Source organism: Typopeltis vanoorti, chromosome 9 (genome assembly GCF_054136105.1).
Source record: "Typopeltis vanoorti isolate ZY-2024b chromosome 9, IOZ_Tvanoo_1.0, whole genome shotgun sequence".
NCBI classification, from domain to species: Eukaryota; Metazoa; Arthropoda; class Arachnida; order Uropygi; family Thelyphonidae; genus Typopeltis; species Typopeltis vanoorti.
In genome coordinates, this window is record NC_143557.1 from 43,953,160 (window position 1) to 43,972,417 (window position 19,258).

The 19,258-nt window shown below is 34.0% G+C and overlaps 1 protein-coding gene across 1 annotated transcript in view; it reads left to right on the plus strand.

The window, feature by feature from the left end:
- nonC (serine/threonine-protein kinase Smg1) overlaps positions 1 to 19,258 on the plus strand; it is a 1,124,353-nt gene that overhangs the window by 732,116 nt on the left and 372,979 nt on the right. The window contains exons 53-54 of the mRNA XM_090398044.1: positions 5,425 to 5,521; positions 13,947 to 14,045. Of these exons, the coding sequence (XP_090254170.1) occupies positions 5,425 to 5,521; positions 13,947 to 14,045 (196 nt within the window). The remainder of the gene's footprint in view (positions 1 to 5,424; positions 5,522 to 13,946; positions 14,046 to 19,258) is intronic.

Here is a 19,258-nt window from a genome sequence, read left to right on the forward strand (position 1 = left end):
TGATTTAACGTGAGTTAATATCGTTACATGATGACATTATGAGCCACATTATTTTAACAAAGGCTCATTACAAAATTATTACAAAAATTAACATTTCTCTAAGTACATTCTCCTAAACAAAAAACATGTAAAAAAACAAACATGATGAGTTACGAAGTCACATATCATGAGAGATTTTACAAGATCACTTCATAAGATGGAAGAAAGCCAGGCTACTTCATAAATCCCAGTTTAAATTGGAGAAACTGTTCCTGGACGTGGCACAAGGTTTTCAGTACCTGATTATCCATAACAGAATGGATGATATGAATTTCTATAGATTTTGACACTCTACCCTCTATCCATCAGAATTAACAACAGGAATCACAGCGAAGAGCACCACTGTTGCTCTATATGACATGACTGTCCTTATTATCCAGGTCATTTTGGTTTGTTGTCTTCAATGACTATGTGTAGCGTTAAATTGTCTTTGATAATATTAGGTGAAGCTAACAAAACATCAGCTTTTAAATTAATTTAAGCTAATAAATAATTTGCTTACATTCCATGTCTGATCTTTCAGAAGCTTCAAACATGAATACTAAGGAGGAAGTGAAGGAAATTTTTGAGGCATTAGAGAAGGCAATTGACATTTAAAAAGAATAGGAAAGTTGTTCCTTGTAGAAGCAGCAGAATACTTGAATACCAAACATACATAGAAATGTTTTGAGAAAATTTGGAGAAAAGAGCAAAGCTAATAATAATAGTAAAAATTACCTGCTGTATTTCTGTTCAGGACATTGTCTAAGCATTACTAATTCCATGTTCCAACGTATGTGCACAAATTCATATGCAGAGAAGAAACAAGAAGAAAGCTCTCATTGACTATGTTATTGTCAGTGAGGGTAATATCTTCATGTTGGTTCAGGACAAAAGAGTATACTGGTGACTTGAAATGGAAGTGTCACCATTTAGTTTTGAGCTGGATGTAACTGAATATCATACTGAAGAGAAAAGTTAGAATGTTTTAAAAAGAATCGGCAGTTGAGATACTTTCATAAGTGAACTGTAGCCTCAAATTTAATAGAAAATAAAGAATTTGAAAACAAAAATGAAATCTTGGAGATTCCATGACAAACCCTGAAGTAAATATTCATTGATTGAACCAGGCAGGCATATGGTGAAGCTGTCTGCAGGAATAGAAAAATCAGAATTCCATATTGGACTCAGAAAGTTAAAGAGGAACAGAGGCAATCATGGAAAAGAATCAAATGTATCAAAAATTCTTAGCAAGTAAGTCATTATTTGTTCTGAGAGAATATAGAGAAAAATGGAAGAGATTGAAGTAACATGTAAAAGTATCTGAACAAAAATCATGGGAACAATGTGGAAGTTAAATATCTGGAAGGTAGTTCTGGAGATTATTAAAAAATCAAATATTCTAGAATATCTGATTATTCTTTGAAAGATTGCTAAATGAATTAAGATGGATAGCTGTACTAAAGAGGCAGAATAATCATTTGTGTTAATGATAATTGATGTGGAGTAATTAAGAATCTCCAATTTCTTTGTTGATGATTGTAAGTTGGATGGAGTTGATTAAATCCCTTAAGACAGACTTCCTATGATAAGTCTGACACCATGGAAGTTGTTATAATAATAGCCATCATTTAAGCATCTTTACCAGTTTCTTCTCGTGGTGTGTGGAATGAGTTTACAGTGGATATGAAAGCATCTTCAGTGGATGTTTTAAAGAAAGATATAATGGGCATAGTAAGATCCAGAAAAGTCCCTCTCTAAGTGAGTTCTTGAATCCTTGGAGGAGCCTGAATAATAATGAAGTAGTTTGGACAGTCTTGTATACTCCTAGTTTAGTGTTTTGGACAATTTCACTCGTATTCCATATATTTAGCTGGCTCCTCACCATGTCAGCTTTGCTTATTCTGTTATCTATTTCCATATTTAACTTGCTGCCTCCTCTAAATATTATACCTGATCTCTTCTTATCCTTCCATGTTAGACTCAGTTGGCCAGGTAATCTGTGGTCAAGTCCTGTTGTCTTATTAGCATCAAATTTACTTAATTCCTCATACATCTCCTGCTCACTTGTCATTAGTCTCTTTCCTTCCTTGTTCACTCAAGCTTTGCAATATCACACAAGGATGAAATACTCTGAAATATCATGACATATTTCAGCTATATCCTCTATAGTGATTATAAATTTACTATTCTTCCAGCCAACATAATCCACCAATAATCATTGTTTCTCCTACTAGCCCCACATTGAAAGGACAGTGTAGAATTTTTCTTGACCTGATTGGCTAATTGCTGCTCATGCTGTACTCTTGCTTTTCTTATTATGATGGTTATCATTTTAACCTACTCTTTATACTTCTCATGAAACTGATTATTACCTTCCAGTTTGTACAGCATTTATAATCTTCCATATTGCATGATTAATCTCACCATTTATCCATTTTGTACCCACCTTATTTAACCTTCTGAACCTTCAGAATATATTCAGATATTGCTGCTGTTAAAAAGCTGGTGATTAGTGTCCTTGCTAGGGTCGTTTTTTATTTGAATCCCACCCAATAAGCAGGGTGATGATTTCACACCTGACAATGAAATTCCTCTACTGCTAAAGGCATTTGCAACACAGCCTTGTATGCAGTTGGGTTCAATCTCACAGCTTGTTGGTTGGAGAAAGGATATATATATATATATACATTCAGCCAACATGGCCTGCTTTCCTTTTCTGTGGGTAGAACAGAGACATTCAAAATCATCTAAATTTCTTACACTACTCCAGCATCCCCATATCCCTGCATTTCAACTTGTACAAGCATAATTTCTCTGCTGTCATCAACAGTACTTCTCTTTCCTTTTTTGCTTCTTTCTGTCTTCACATATCTTTTCAGAAGTGTCTTCACTGTATGGGATGGTAACAGTTTTGCTAGTTTTGTGTGGTAGACAATGTAGGGGATTTCCAGGGAGTATTTAGTATTTTTTCAATCCTATGAGGATTATAGCCATTGACTAAAAAGGTGTGACGGAAGTGAGTGAGTTTAGCAGTAAGGGCATTGTCATTGGAACAGATAGCTCTAGTTCCATTTATTAGTGTTGTTAGGATACCATTTCTGTTGATTGTGACTGTTTGTGCAAATATCTCTCTTTATGTGTGAGTTTTCTATAAACAGAGAAATATAAAGAACCATATGGAAGCATTGTGATTAGTGTATCCAGGAAAGACAGACAATCATTAGCTTCCTGTTCCATTGTGAAGTGGATTTTAGGATGTTGGCTATTTAAATGCACTAAAAATGTACCCATGTCTGTACCATGTGGCCAAATAGCAAACACATCCACATGATCCAGACACATTTGATATATTTCACTTTCACAGTGAATTTTTCATTGAGACATTTTTACCTAACATTGCAGATGCTCCATCAGTTGCTACATTCACAAATTTGTTTAGAGGCACGCCATCATTGTTCAATATTGTATCAAGTGATTACTAAAATAAAGAACCAAAAGGCTTCAGTTCGGTGACACAAAATTACATAAGCAAAGTGGATATTAGATACATCCCTGAACTGAAGCCTTTTGACTCTTTATTTTAATAATTGCTTTTATGCTCCAACGAGAGTTCACTTAATGAAAATACATTTCTCTGACATTTCAAGTTCCTTAGTACTGAACGAGAGTTTTTGCCATCTTAAGGTTTACTGCCTGGTCTTTGAAGAGAACCAACCAGTTCAAAACAACTGTCAGGCCAGTGAAACCTTATCAAATTGGACTAGTAAAAGGCAAATATATATAGACACTTGGGCAGTGCCTGTTTTTAAATAGTCCACACTAAGACAAACTTGGGAATGCCAAGGAATGTATTCCCATATGCTTTCTGGTCGACTTACGAAACTTTTATACTTTCTACATTCGGCTTTGAAATAATGCTGGATCTAATATCTACTTTTTATGTAATTGTATCAAGTGAATTCTTGATATGGACACCAAAAGTTCATTCTTTAAGTACTGCCAAATCTAGCATTTCTTCTTTTATAATTATTTCTGTAGAAATGTAACGCAAACAGCTAACTGTGGATAATCTTGAATATTTGTTGATTCATCAATAGCCAAACTGAATGCTACAAGGGTTTTAAATCATTTTTCAGCTTGAACTCGGGGCGTTTATTGATTTCTGTAATACAATGTTCTGTTGTGTGCCATGAAATTGGAATTTGGGATATATCTCTCTATAAGGAGAAATTCTCTCTCTGTTGGATTTAAAATTTTAACCACTTCTACATTTTGTTTGATAAATTGTCCTTCAATATATTGATGTTTAACACAGGCTGTATTCTAAGATAGTAAGAAAACTGGTGTCAGTCACACTATCAGTTTCTTTGCCAAAAGACAGTAGGTATGTCTTGACTATGAAGAGCAGAGTTTAAAGAATTAACTTCTCTGTTCATAATTCTGAATGCTATAGATATTGAGTTGAAAATTGTGAATGATTTTTTTGTGAAGTTTTAAGTTACCCAACTTTATAATTGCAAGAGTTGTCTTGCAAATATAACACAGTGGTTTCCTTTGTCATTATTAAATGGAAAATCTTATCACCATTTACTTCTAAAGCTTCTGCTTTCTTCCATGTATTTTCTTTTCATGTTTTTGCACCATAACAGAGAATTTGAATTATTAACTAAATTAAAATAATAATAATAAAAAGATGGACAACATCAACAATGATATGAATGTAAATAGTAAACTGCATAAATTGCATGACACTGTGTAAGTCACTGTGGAGATAAGCATGGTAAAAATTTGCAGATGGTATAATCAAGTGTAACTGTTGATGTCATGTAATTATGGATTTCTTTTATATTAAAATCAAATGCTTAACTGCAAACTAACTATCACAGTTGATGGTATGGAGCTGTAATGAATGTATGTACTAAAGAGACACATTGGCTCGCAGGCCACAATTTGGTCATGTTTGCTGTATAAGATACGAACATTTAGAATCTTTTCAGCTGCATTTACAAAATAACTCCTGGAAACTGAATCTTAGGATTTTATGCTATAAATCAATAAAACTGGCCTAGAATTCAATGTATGCCCAAGTCTTGAAATAAATTCTTCTCAGCTTAATTGTGAAGAAGATAAGGTTCTTATTGCTGAGAAATGGTAGATCCTTTATATAGCCAACAGTAATTAAATTATGGTAAAAAAAATATAGACATTATTTCCATATTAATGGAAATGTGTACTTTTGATTTGGAAGAAGTAAACTGGATAATGGTTGAAAAACTTGCTGCAGATCGATCTTACTTTGAGACAAATCCCTATTAGTTCATTAAAGTATATTATTTATTATTACATGTTCATTAGACTATTTAATACATGGCAATGATAAAAATGAAAATCTCTCATTTGCAGGTTCTTGAGCGTCGACAGATGGAAGGATTGCATGACAGTAATTCACTGGCCTCTTTTATTAATGAAGCAAAATCGAATATAAGTCAGTTTATTAAAGGTTAGTATTTCCATATATGTTTGAAACTTATCATGAGTTATACATTACTTAGTAATAAGTCAAGTAACTAAGTTTTTATCTAACTTCTGTCTAAAAAAAAAATTTTTATAGTACTTTTTTTTTTAAAATCTCATATTTATCTGAGCTCAGTCATTACTTTAATTGCTGTGATAGCTGAGAAAAGTTTTTCCTTCTGTCTTGATATATACATCTAATATCAGAAGAACTAATATTGTGTTTTCTCGTGTGCTGTTATAATTAACTTAAGCATGTGATGCTTAAGTTAATTATAATTATTGAATAAAATTGATGAACAAGATAAACTGCCTTTGGATTTTACTCTTGCTAGCATATAGCTTGGTCCAGTTGCTTTTGTTTGCTTTTAAATTTTGTGCTGATTCAATAAGAATATTTCTTATTTTTCTTCTTCATGGTCAATGCTTATTCCTGTATTTGGTATTCTTAGTATATTTTTTTAAGTTTCTTTCCACTAATATCTTAAAGGTATTCCTATTTGTGTGAAGTATTTCAGCTTTTATAATATTTTCCCCTTGTTGCAATATGGCTCTCTCGGCTTTCATCGGTATTTCTATTTTCCCTCTCACCATTCTGTGATCACAGGTGATGCCAGTATGGTTTAAAACACTAATATCCCTGAAAATATGAGTTCTTGAAGAAAGCATGAAATTTATTCAATTTTTTGTTGTCCCATTCAGGCTCAGCCAAGTCCATCTTCTGTTGGTTCTCTTCTTGAAGAAGGTATTCATAGCTTTGAAGTTAGTCAGTTGCAAGAAGTTGATCAGCATGTTTCATTATCATCCGTCTTAAATCCCAATTTTGAGTTGAAAACAAAAGGAACTGGACCAAGAAATTATCATAAAAAATAATAAACCTTCTTGAAAAGAGAAAACAATTGATTGCAGAAAGGAAAAGGGGAACTATTGAATAACAGTAATAAATAAGGCAATATAGATAAATATAAAATAAGATATTAAGAAAAGAGAGGATGATACGATTCAAAAAATCATTGATGAAAGTGGAAACCTCATATTCTAAGAAATAACCTTTCATTTGGAAGAATGAATATTATAGCTCTTCAAGACCAAAATGGAAGAAATTTATTTAGCAAACAAGAAATCACAGAAGCAGCAAAATATTGCTTCGTGAATCTGTATAAAAGTGAAGATAGAAAGAAAATTTCAGAATCAACAGAAAAAATAGATTATGACAATACCTCTGATATACCTCCATTAGAAATCTTTGAAATGAAAAAAGCATTAAAACAAATGAAAAACAATAAAGCTGCCAGAGAGGATGGTTTAATAATAGAGATGATTAAAGAAGGCATGGATATTATAAGCAAGAATTGAAAATCCTCTTCAAAAGCTGCATTAAAAAAGGAGAAACACCACAAATAATGCAAACATTATTTTACTGCACAAAAAAAGATTGATAAGCTTTTCACTAGAATTATAACCAATAGATTAGAAACAAGACTTGATTCAATATAACCCTCTGAACAAGCTGGTTTCAGAAATATCTTCAATACAATAGATCATATTCAATCAAGAAGCCTGCTTATTGAAAAATGCAATGAATACAACCTTCCTCTTCATATAAATTTTAAAAAAGCTTTTGATTGCATAAAAACTTCATCAATAATAGAAGCTCTTAGAAATTATGGCATTGAAAAACAATTTATTGACATAATAAAATATATTTATGGAAATGCTACATCAAATATTATTCTTAATGAAATAAGCAAAAATTTCACATAAATCAAGGAATAAGGCAAGGAGACATTTCTCCCAAACTCTATACATTAACACTGGACCATATGATGAGTAATTTAGAATGGTCCAATAAAAGAGTCATTATTGGATTTGAGGTTATATATTGTGAGTGGTTGTGTAATTTAGCACTTGTGTGAAATTAGTGATTTTTATCTGTTTTGTTGTGTTTTTCCATCAAAAAATTAGAGTATTATAGTTTATTAATGCAGATTTTCATGTTTTTAGAGTATTAGTATATTTATAACATTTCTATTGTGATATTTTCGGCATGGCACCAATGCGACGAACAATGGCAGCAAAGACTACTTTGTCTGGCAATTTGAATTTGCGGGATATTATTAGTGTAATGTATGCGAAATGTACATCTCGAGAAAATTAAAGAATATGTGGAAGGGAGCTGAAACTAGAGAGAGAATATGTATTAAGTGTTTTAAAAGTGAGTGTCTGTTAGGTAACGAGAATGCAACAAATACCGACAATAAGATCTAAAATGATGTTAATCAAATGTGCAGCTGTGGAAATAGATGATAATAAAATGGATAGCAATAAAAAAATAGCGTGCTTAAATGTTATCCTTCATAGCAGAAAGCACGAAATTAAAAAACTACAGAAGTGGCAAGAGTTAAGCAGGACTGAAAAAAATAAAGAAGCATGTGATCCAAAAGAATAATAAAGACTGACCAAACAAACAAGAAAAACAAGTTAAGGAGAAAATTATGTATGGAGACTCAATAATCAGTGAAATACTTAACAAAAGTATGACAAAATTGTGTTTCCCGTGTGCAAAAATTCACGATATTAGCCACGTCATCCGGATGCAAAAAGGTAAGTCAAAGCAAATGATTGTCTTGGTTGGTACCAATGATTTGAGAGGTGAGAATTATTCTATGAGGGAGAATTTAAAGGAGTTGCTAGAAGAGGCAAAACTGTAAAGCGAGGAGGTGAAGATCGTAAGTCTCCTACCATGCTATGATAGAGGTGAACTGAGGAGGAGGATATTGATAGCCAATGAGTCTATTACGTTGATTGTGCAAAAGAAATGATGTAGAATTTGTAAATCTATGGTCTCTATTTGATGGAAAGAAGGATTTGTACAATGTGGATGGACTACATCTGAATGATTTTGGTGTTAGATGTCTGGACAGGGCTTGGTTCACTAAGAATGCTGACGTGCAAGTTCAGGAAAACTTAAGCAATTAGGGTGGAAGCAAGTCAGTTTGTGTGAAGGCAACCATGAAGCAAGCGAGTATGAGAATGGCCAAATGATGAATCTAGTATCTCAAGCAGAAATATTGACTTGGTTAGTCAATTTAGAAAGTAAAGATGGGTGGGGGAATAAAGGGGTGTTGCCATTTTTATATACTAATGTCAGAAGTATCAGGAACAAGAAGAACAAGTTTTTGGCATTAATTAGTGTAACCTTGCCAAAAGTTATAAGCATTAGTGAGACTTGGCCAACAGCAGATGATGTAGTTACAGGGATTGAATGTGAAGGGTTTAGTATTTTCAGGAAAGATAGAGAAGATAATATGGGAGGGGGAGTGTTGATGATAGCAAATGAATTGCAACCAAAAAGAATAGGAGACAGGCAGGTGGCTCGCTGTTCATTTGAAGCAATCTGGTGTGAGATTAAGACCAATAAGACAAAATATATGGTTGGCTGTTGCTATAGGCCAGGGAAATCCACAGATGATCTGGAAGACATGCATTCCAAAATTAGTACTATGAGTACAGGTCGAGTGATTATTATAGGGAGACTTCAACTGGAGATATAGACTGGAAGGAAGAAAGTTCATATGGCAGAAAGGAAATAGAATTTATACACCTACTGAGAGATAATTACTTAAGTCAGCATGTGATGGAGGGGACTAGGGGTGGGAGAGTAGTGAACCTCATCATAGGATCAGAACTATCCATAACCAAGTTGACAACATTGCCTCCAATTGGTGAAAATGACCATGTGGTCTTGACTTGGAAAATTGTAAAACAAGAGGAATATTCTATGAAGAAGGGGTATTTGTAGAACTACATTGCAGGTGATTATGACATGCTTAGGAAGAAGCTTAAATTTGTACCATGGCATAAAACACTGCAGGGTAAGGATGTTAGTAGTGCATGGGATATAGTTAAGGGTCTTCCAAAGGAAGCAGTATTAAATTGTATACCTTGGGTAAGGAGGGTTAATTGGGTATGATGAGTAATATCATTAAGTACAAGCTGCAGAAGAAGTAAATGCTGTGGAAGGTATAAAGAGAAAGGTGACCAGCAAACTCATATAGTTCAAGGCTCTGGCAATGAAGGCAAAATCAGATTATGAGAAGAATTTAGCGAGCAGGCCAAAGGAAATCCCAAATGTTCTTTCGTTGTGTGGCAAGTAAGAGGAAGAATGACTATGGAAGATTAACCTTAATCAGTGGTGATGGTCACGAGGAGACAGAAGTGGATAAAATACTTGAGTTACTGAGTGACGACTTTGTAAGCATATATCTTTTTAGTGAGTGCTTTAACCTATATGACAGACATTGATGTGAAAACAGAGGTGGATGAATTGGAGGTGATTTTGATATTGCAGAATCTCACTGTAAATACAGCTGTGGGATCAGATGGAATGTCAGCTAGGGTTTTGCAAGAATGTGCAAGAGAACTGGTAATACATTTGACTGAGCTGTTTAATTTAAGTATCTGCTCTGGTAGAGTTCCAAGAGAGTGGAAAGAAGGCAAAATTATTCCTTTGCATAAGGAAGGTTCTAAGACTACAGTAGCAAATTATAGACCAATCAGAATCTCAGGCGTGGTAGTAAAAGTATTAGAAAAATTGCTAAAAAAGAGAATACAAGAATGGGTAGATAAAAATATGATAGTGTATGAGGGGCAGCATGGCTTTGTGAAGGGTCGGTCATTCCTTAGCAATTTACTAACTTTTTATAATAGTAACAGCTGAGTTGGATAAAGGAATTGGCTACCTGATGATTTTGTTGGATTTTGCAAAGGCATTTGACAGAATATCACATGAAACACTGCTACGCAAATTAGAACAAATGGAGATGGATATGACTAGTTAAGTGGATAAGAGGGTGGCTGCTGGACAGATATCAAAAAGTGGTATCTGGAGGGGCAGAATCAAAGCGAAAACAGGTGACTAGTGGTGTGCCGCAAGGTTCAGTGCTGGGACCATTGCTGTTAAATTTATACACAAATGATATAGGAAATAACCCGAAAGGAAATATTCAGTTGTTTGCTGATGCTGCGAAATTAGGTAGAATAATAGTTAATCAAGGTGAAGTGGAGAGCTTGCAGGACGATTTAAATAGGCTGTCAGTATGGGCAAAATTTAATGAGTGTCAGTTTAATGTCGAGAAATGTAAAGTGATGCATTTTGGGATAAATAGATTGCAAGCCTTTTATCCCAGTGGCACTGTACTCCAGGAAATAGATGAAGCTAGAGATTTAGGGGTGGTGGTGGTAGACAAGACAGTTAAAGTTTGGGGGATGTGGAAGTGGTGGAGAGGATTCAGAGACGAGTCACCAAGATTGTGAGGGCCTGTGGAATGTGCCTTATGAGAATAGATCGAAGGTGTGTTGATTGCAGAAATTGGTTGATAGGAAAAAAAGAGGGGATATGATAGAAACATTTAAGTTGCATAAAGGATTTTATAGGATAGATGCAGGGGAAATGTTTCAGCATTTGGGCAGAGGGACCAGAACAAGGGGTCATCCCTGGAAGTTGAATAAAGGTGTGGTCCGTAGGGGTATGAGGACTAGATTTTTTGCTTGGAGAGTTGTGAATGAGTGGGTTGCCAGAGTTAGTTGGGATAGATATTGTGGATAGATTGTGTCTTCTGCGATGAGTCTTTGAACTCCATGGAGGTACCTATATTATAATAATAATGAAATTAAATTAGATAACATAAGATTTGCTGATGATATTCTTATTATTGCACACAATATGAAAGATTTAAAAGAAATAATAGATATCACAATTAAATCAATCGAAATTGAATTAGACATTAATTCTGAGAAGTAAAAGTCTTTGGTCAAGTAAAAGACTTTACCAAAGACTAGAGACCGAGAGTCCCGAGAAAGATTAGAGGCCTGAACAGATGGCATCAATGGCAATATCATGTTAAAAACAAGGATATTAGGAAAGAACATGACATTGTCAGCATCCAGGAATGTGTTAGCAGAGCTGATCTCAGGTGGTATGGTCACTTAAATAAAATGGGTAAGAAAGATTAGCAAAACAAGTGTTCTCTGCTAGGTTGACAGGAAAAAGACCCAGAGGAAGACCAAGATATAGGTGGATTGATATGGTACAAAGTGCCTTAGATGATAGAAATATAAAATCTGATAATGTTGGAGTCTTGACAAGTAACAGACTGATTTGGAGGAAAATTGTAGATAGGAAGTTAGTAATGATGTAAATTTTTCATGTAGTATTATCATATCCTGTACACCCTTGAGGGTACATGGCAGGAATTTGATGATGATTAATTCTGAGAAAACCAAAATGGATACAATGAAAGGCACAATGTTTATTAATATAATAAACATTGTGCCTTATAAATATAATAAACATAATAATGAAGGCACAATGATTATTAATATAATCAAGAAAGAAACTGAAATAGTAGATGAATATGTATACTTAGGAAAATTGTTAACAATGAAGAAATAACGAGTCATGTAAGAAGTGAAAAAAAAAAAAAAAGAATAGGAATTGGATGGTTAGCTTTTGGAAAGTTGAAGAGATTTTTAAAAGACAAAATAAAACCTGAGAACAGAGCAAGATTGTTCGACCAATGTGTATTGCCTGTTATGACATATGGAGCAGAAATCTGTCCAACCAAAAAAGAAAATAATAGATAAAATGGACAAAAAAAATGAAAGAAGAATGGAAAGATGTCTACTAAACATAATACTCACAGATAAAATAAAGAATGAAGAAATAAAAGCTAAAACAAAATTTTTAGATATTGGAGAAAACATATTTCAAAAGAAATGGAAATGGGCGGGAAACATTACAAGAATCAAGGACAATAGATTGACAAAAGTTATATTGGAATGGTGGCCATATGAAGGTAAAATATCAGCTGAAAGACCTGAAAGAAGATGGTCAAATGATATAAGAAAAACAATTGGAACTCTCTGGCACCAACAAGCTCAGGGTAGAAACTGATGGAGAGAATTGAGAGACATATATTTCTATAGCCAGAAGTGGTTATAGAAAGGGTTAAAAGAAGGAGAAGCCCATAGTTTAGCAAAAGCATAGAATGCCATCTTTATATATTCTGTATACATTCAATAGTTCATCTGGAGAGAGCAAGGGCACTGAAGTTAGGTAAGGATAGATATCTTAGTTGTTATCCCAACCCTTTAGCTGACTATTCTGAACAGTTTCTGTTGGAGATGTTTACTGGCTTTCTTCAAGAATAACAGGATTAAGAATGAGAACTTACCACTTATTAATCAAAGTCCTGCTACTGATTGAAGATGTGTTGTCCCAAAGCTGTTAATAATATTAACTGCTCATTTGGTGATGTACTTCTATGCCTGGGAACCATTATGTAAATATGGTATGACTGGTGATTTTATACAGATGAATTTTGGTATTTGCAAGGATCGAATTAGATTTACAGATATTGTTTTTATTGAATTGAAAAGCTTTTGCATCATTTTCATTGTCAGAGCATCAATGTAAGAATCAAAGACTGAAAATCTTTTTTTTTTCAAGAGTGTAGTCATCTGATAATCATGTTAATTTCAAAGCTAATAAAACTCTAATCTTGCTTTTGACTACCCAAATCCCTGTACAAGATTACATTTCTCTCTCTCTCTCTCTCTTTTTTATTTTTTTTATTTTTTTTTTATTTTTTATTTTTTTATAGTAATAATAATTCTAACCTTCCAATCTCTTTTATCCTAAACATATAAAAGATATCATCTCTTGAGCACTGTGAGAAAAACCTGTAACTTAGGTTTTTTTCCCGAGGCATCACTTGAGTGAAAAAAAAAAAACTTGTTAAGTGATACTTAACAGCTATTCACTCTTCACATTTCAGAAATGTATTTAACTGTTGAATACTATTATCATATTTGAGGCTATATACTGAATGTTCCTTTAAAATACTTGACTCAGTAGAGAAGAAAGCAGTTAGGTTGATTGATGACTCACTAATTTGCTTTGTTTCACACAGTAGTTTCACATATAATAGGTTACAGTTTTGTAAACTACGCTGGTTTCCGTAAATTAAGGAACAAAGAAAAATTGTGTTAAATCAAACATTGTATGATGAATATTTATGCTGTTTGGTGAAAAGCAGTGTGATATGAGAGGTTAAAGAAACATCCACAAAAATTGTTAAATAGTTAAATTCAGTAACAACTAGTACATGAAGACAGTGGTCAAAGGAGGTCAAAATGAGAATATTAAAGTTCCCTCAATAAGGAATGGTGTCCAGGAGCTCAATTGTAATACCACCATTACACCTGAAAAGCTTTCCTAAATCCTTTAACTTATCCTCCACACATGGCATATTTGTATGATTTTAATTTCCTTGTATGGATAATGTAATCATTGTTTTATTTTGTTTGTTTATTATTATTATTATTTGCTAATTTTATTTTATTTTCAGAAAATAAAGACCAAGGTTATGCAAGTTTAGTTTGTGTAATTGTTACAGCTTTATGTGCCTTAAACAAAAGACTCCTTGTAATGGAAAGTGCATCAGCAGGTATATATGTATATTTATTTATTATGTTTGTGAATTATTTCATACCAAAAAGTCGTGTAGAGATTGTTATTGTTGTTTGGATTTTTTGGCTCCTTGGAGAAATGAATGTGTATTTTTGTGGGACACATATTTCTTTCATTGTGATGCTGTTAACTTTTTATTTGTTCATTAAGAAAAGGAAGAAAATGAGAGCCTGTGTAAATCTTAAATCAATTTGCATTATGCTTGTCTTACCATGTCAAGGAGAATAAAACAGCAGTAAAGCACAACGATTTTGGGTCCAAAGACTTGTCAGAGAAGGCTCACACTAGTCATCATTCATACATTTGTGCCTGTCATATCTATGCCTAATCTTGTTGATCATCAAAACACTCATACCACATCATGCAATTTGCATGACCATGTGTCTTGCTATGATCTTTGCTGTCCTTGCATCAGTAAACCAGAAACCAACCAACAAACCTGTTCTACTCGTTTATCACTCTGAAAGAAAAAATTTAGTCCTCATGCCCTTGCTTATCACACCCTTACACAACTTCCAGGAGTGATATCCCCCCCCCCCCCCCCACACACACACACTTGTGATCCTCTGTCTAGTCATGTATTGACTAATTCTTTCATGTTTCTGATATGTTCTTATATGTTTCTGTCATATCTTCTCTTTTCAACCTGATTTTCATAACTTAAAAAAACCTTCAGTAAAGTCATCATAAATGTGCTCTCCCCAGACCATTTGTTATTTTGATCACCTGCCTCATCACTCTACCACTTCCTCATCCCCAAGAATCCCAGGCAACCAAATCTGTGCACCTGTTTATTTATATGAACATACGTAAAAATTGAGCATAGGCAGAACATCTATAAAATTCTTATGCAGTTTGAATTTTTAACAACTTCATTTCAGCTCCCACCTGTAAAAGATTGTAAACATATAGTACATAATTGCCTTTGTTTGGCTAAGGTTTGTTTTTATTAATTTTATCTATTTCATTTATTTTTTACATAAGAACTTTTTCAAGCCTCTATTAAGAATGAATCACACTGGGCAATGACCTACCTTGTTGATGTTACATATAAACAATCTGCAAAATGTAACGGAGAGGGAATCTTATTCGAGATTTAGCATATTTAATTGTAGGAATGTTTTTATGATGACCCCACACATGAAAAGTCACAGGAAAACCTATCACACTACAGTGCCATGTGTGGGTAAGTGTTCAGTGGGAAAGCAGTATGGGGGAAGATTGTTCCAAAGAATAAAGGTGGATGGAATGAAGGAAAATGATGAGAAGTTTGTTTAATATATTTGGAGTTGGACAATATATGGATGTTGGCTAGTGGCTGCTTTAGTTTTTACATAGGTAGAAGAAAGTGGAATGATGGCATGGCAGTGCCATGGAAGTATCTATAGAAAAGACAGAAATGGGATGCCTATTGGAAACTTGCTGAAGGGAGTCTCTGAGAGAAGGGTTATCTGTTAAGCAGATTTTCCTCTTCTGAATATCATCAAGAATTATTAGGGAGGTCTTGAAATAATATTCTAAGGTTTGTTGGATCGGAGACTACGAAGTATTAGAGGTTGATAGGAAGAGAAATAATGTTTTGAATGTAAAAGAACACCAAGCTTTTTAACAACTGAGGAGGCTATGTATGTAATATGCTTGTGCCAGGATAAATTGGATGCGACAGACAACCTTGACAGTCCATTCAAGAAAAGAAAGCTGATCTTGAAAGGAAAGAACATTATCAATACTAAGAAGGAGTGAGGTAGGATCTTTTGTGCAGTTAATAAGGCAGGCCTGAGTTATGGCAATGAATTTTACTTAGAGATATCTTCATCCCATTTGAGGAGATCAGTGTTTAACTCATTGGCTATGGAAGATCTTGAGGTTTCTATCACTTGAGCACTACAGGATTTTGGAAATGAGGAAGAGCAATAAAGAGTACTGTCATCAGCAACGCTGTGAATAGGATTTGAAGTCAGAAAAATGTGACTGATATAAAGAAGGGCATGAGTACAGTAACCTTGGATACTCCAGCATTGCTAATGAATCTGATAGACGAAACCATCCACCATCACACACACACACAATGAATTGAACAATCAGTGAAGAAGCTTGTAATCCAATGACATGGGCTATAAGATGATAGCTTGTTGAGGAGGCCTCAATACCAGGCATGATCAAATGTCTTTGAAATGTTCTCCAAATTTTTCCATGACTGTGTCCAAAGGCAAGTAGAGATATGCTAGGAGGTCAGCTGTATATAACAAGAATGGTGAATACATATTGGTGATTGCTAATTAACTGATGAGGCTCCAGGTAGTGAAGAAGCTGGTTGATAATCTTCTGTATTGCTTTTGAAAGTACTGAGGTGAGTGCAATGAGACAATAGTTAGATGATTCTTATTTTTTATTCTTATTCTTATCTGTTACTCGTTCTTACAAAAGAAATATTCACCGACTTATGCAAAAATATAATTCTTTATATCACAGACAAAAAAAAACTTAACCTCTGACATCACTTCTAATAAAAAATGGATTATTAACATTTCCGATCGCTCTTTGTCCGACTCTGAGTCCAGTGCTTTGGAAAAAGGCCTTGATTTTGCAGTTATTCCTACACGCATTCCATATCTTGACTTTTTACATAATATAGAACGCAATCTGTCTGGACTTTCTAGCGACGACGCTAATAAACTTCGTTTTGAAGTTGCGACTTCGTTATTTAAAAGCAAATTACCTCCACGCAATTTATCAAATGCTGAAATCAAAGGTCTAACTTCTTTAAGAAGAGATAATAATATATCTATTTCTAAGGCAGATAAAAGAAAAGCTATTGTAATCATGAATAAGACTGACTACGAGACCAAAGTATCCAGTCTTTTAGAAGACACATCTACCTACAAAGAGATCACGCATAATCCTACAAATTCACAGATTAAACAATTAAATAAATTACTTGATGAGGTCATCAGTTGGGACCCAAATTATGTGGATAAATTACACACCTACTTTGGAAGATCTCCTCATCTATATGGTCTCCCAAAAATCCATAAAGAAGGCTATCCAGTATGACCCATCGTGAATTGCATTGATTCTCCTACTTACCAAATTGAAAAAGTCTTGTCTCGTTCTTTAAGTGCTCTCACTGGACATTCAAGATCCTACATAAAAAATTCAACAGATTTCTTAGAAAAAATCAAGGATTTAAAAATCAAAGAGTCTGAGTTGTTAGTCAGTTTTGACATTGTATCTCTGTTTACCAATAACCCATTAGCTGACACAGTCAATTTATTATATGAAGATTACCCTCCAGATATTGCAAAAATTTTCGAATTTGTTATCCATTCAGGTTATTTTAGTTGGAAAAACAAGTTCTACAAACAAGTTGAAGGTACTGCCATGGGTAGTCCTTTGTTTCCACCTTTGGCTAACTAATTTTTGAAACAATTCGAAGAGACTATGTTTTCATCCATTCACCCACAACCATCTCTTTGGTATCATTATTCGATGATGTTTTTGCCATTTGGTCACATACTGAAGATGAGGTTTCCACCTTTCTACAACAGATAAATAGCCTTCATCCTCGTATCCAATTCACCATGGAAAAGGAAAATTCTTGTACTTTATCATTTTTGGACATCTTGCTTACTCGAACTTCTTCTGGTACCTTATCTACAAGCGTCTTTCGAAAGCCCACATTTACTGGCAGATACATTCATAAAATGTCTGCTCACCATACATCTCAAAAATTTGTCATTCTTAAATCTCTAATTAATAGTGCACATAAAATTTGCTCTTCTCCAGAAATCTTACAACAAGAACTTTCCATCATTAAAAAGTTAATGGTATCTAATAATTACCACCCTAATTAAATCCAACAGATAATTGAATCTTATGTTCCAATCCCCTACATTCCAGGAATCTCAGAATCTAAAGGTAGAATTTTAAAAAAGTACCAATTGATTCCCACTTATATTCCTATCAACAAAACTTCTTCCTTATTGCCTTCTACAAAAGATAAACTCTCATCTCTGTCTTTGGCTGGCGTTTACAAAATTCCTTGTGAAGGCGATGTTTCTTATTTTGGACAAACTGGCTGTTCTGTGGAAAAAAGAATTAAAGAACATCAATATTATATTGATTACAACAAACCTCAGAAGTCTGGTCTAGCACAACACAGTATTACCATTACCCATAATATCCATTGGGATAAAGCTATTCTACTTCATAGATGCAGGTTCGAATATGAACGTCTCTTTAAAGAAAGTTGTGAAGCTTTTTTACACCGACTGAATTTAAATCGAAATGATTGCCTCTCTCGAAGATCTGGGAGACTTTTATTTTATGTAATCATTAAAAAACTAATTATCTTAAATTTGATTATTTATTAATTTCTTTCATTTCCTAGCTCGCGACAACATTGTATTTTAATAGGTGATCCACTGAATATTCGTTACCTTATTCTATTCCTATCTGTTTGTAACACTGAAGATGTACTATTATTTTTAGTACAAAATATCTACCTTATTTATTAATTAAAGTTATTACTGTGGACTTAAGTGTTGTTTTTAATAATAGTCAGATGGCTGACTTTTTCTACCTTTTTTTGGGTACAAGCTGGATTAAAGCTTGCTTCCGTGCTGTTGGATCGATTCCAATAGAATATGATGGCTTATGTAAGCAATACAGGATGGGTGTTAATTCTGGAGCACAAGTTTTGAGCACAACTGGTGGAATACAATCTGGACCAGGAGGCTTATTAGTATTGAAATTAATCAGGGTTTTCCTGATGTTGTTCTAGCAAAATTTCAGAAGAGGCATGCAGTGAGCAGTTTTTGGTATTGTGGGAGGTGATTTACCTTGTTTGTCCAGACAAGAGTTGGCAGGAAAAAACTGATACCAAGAGGTCTCTGCCCTTTCCTTTGGTGAGGTTGGTAGATTAACTATTTGTGTTAGGTAATGACTGATAGCAATTAATTCAGCTTCCCTTCTGGCTTGATCTGTGAAGTTAGAGTAGGGGAGATAGTTTGTATTATGTACGTTAAAGGCCCTAGGAAAACAATCTCTCAATTTGGGTAATTAGTTTGTATATAAAGATTTTTTAGTGATAAAAAGTTGAAAAGAGCAGCATGGTTGTCAGAGATAGGGGAGCACTAAAGGTAACAAATGAAGACTGTAAAGTGATCATAGGAAATCTCAAGCCAGAGC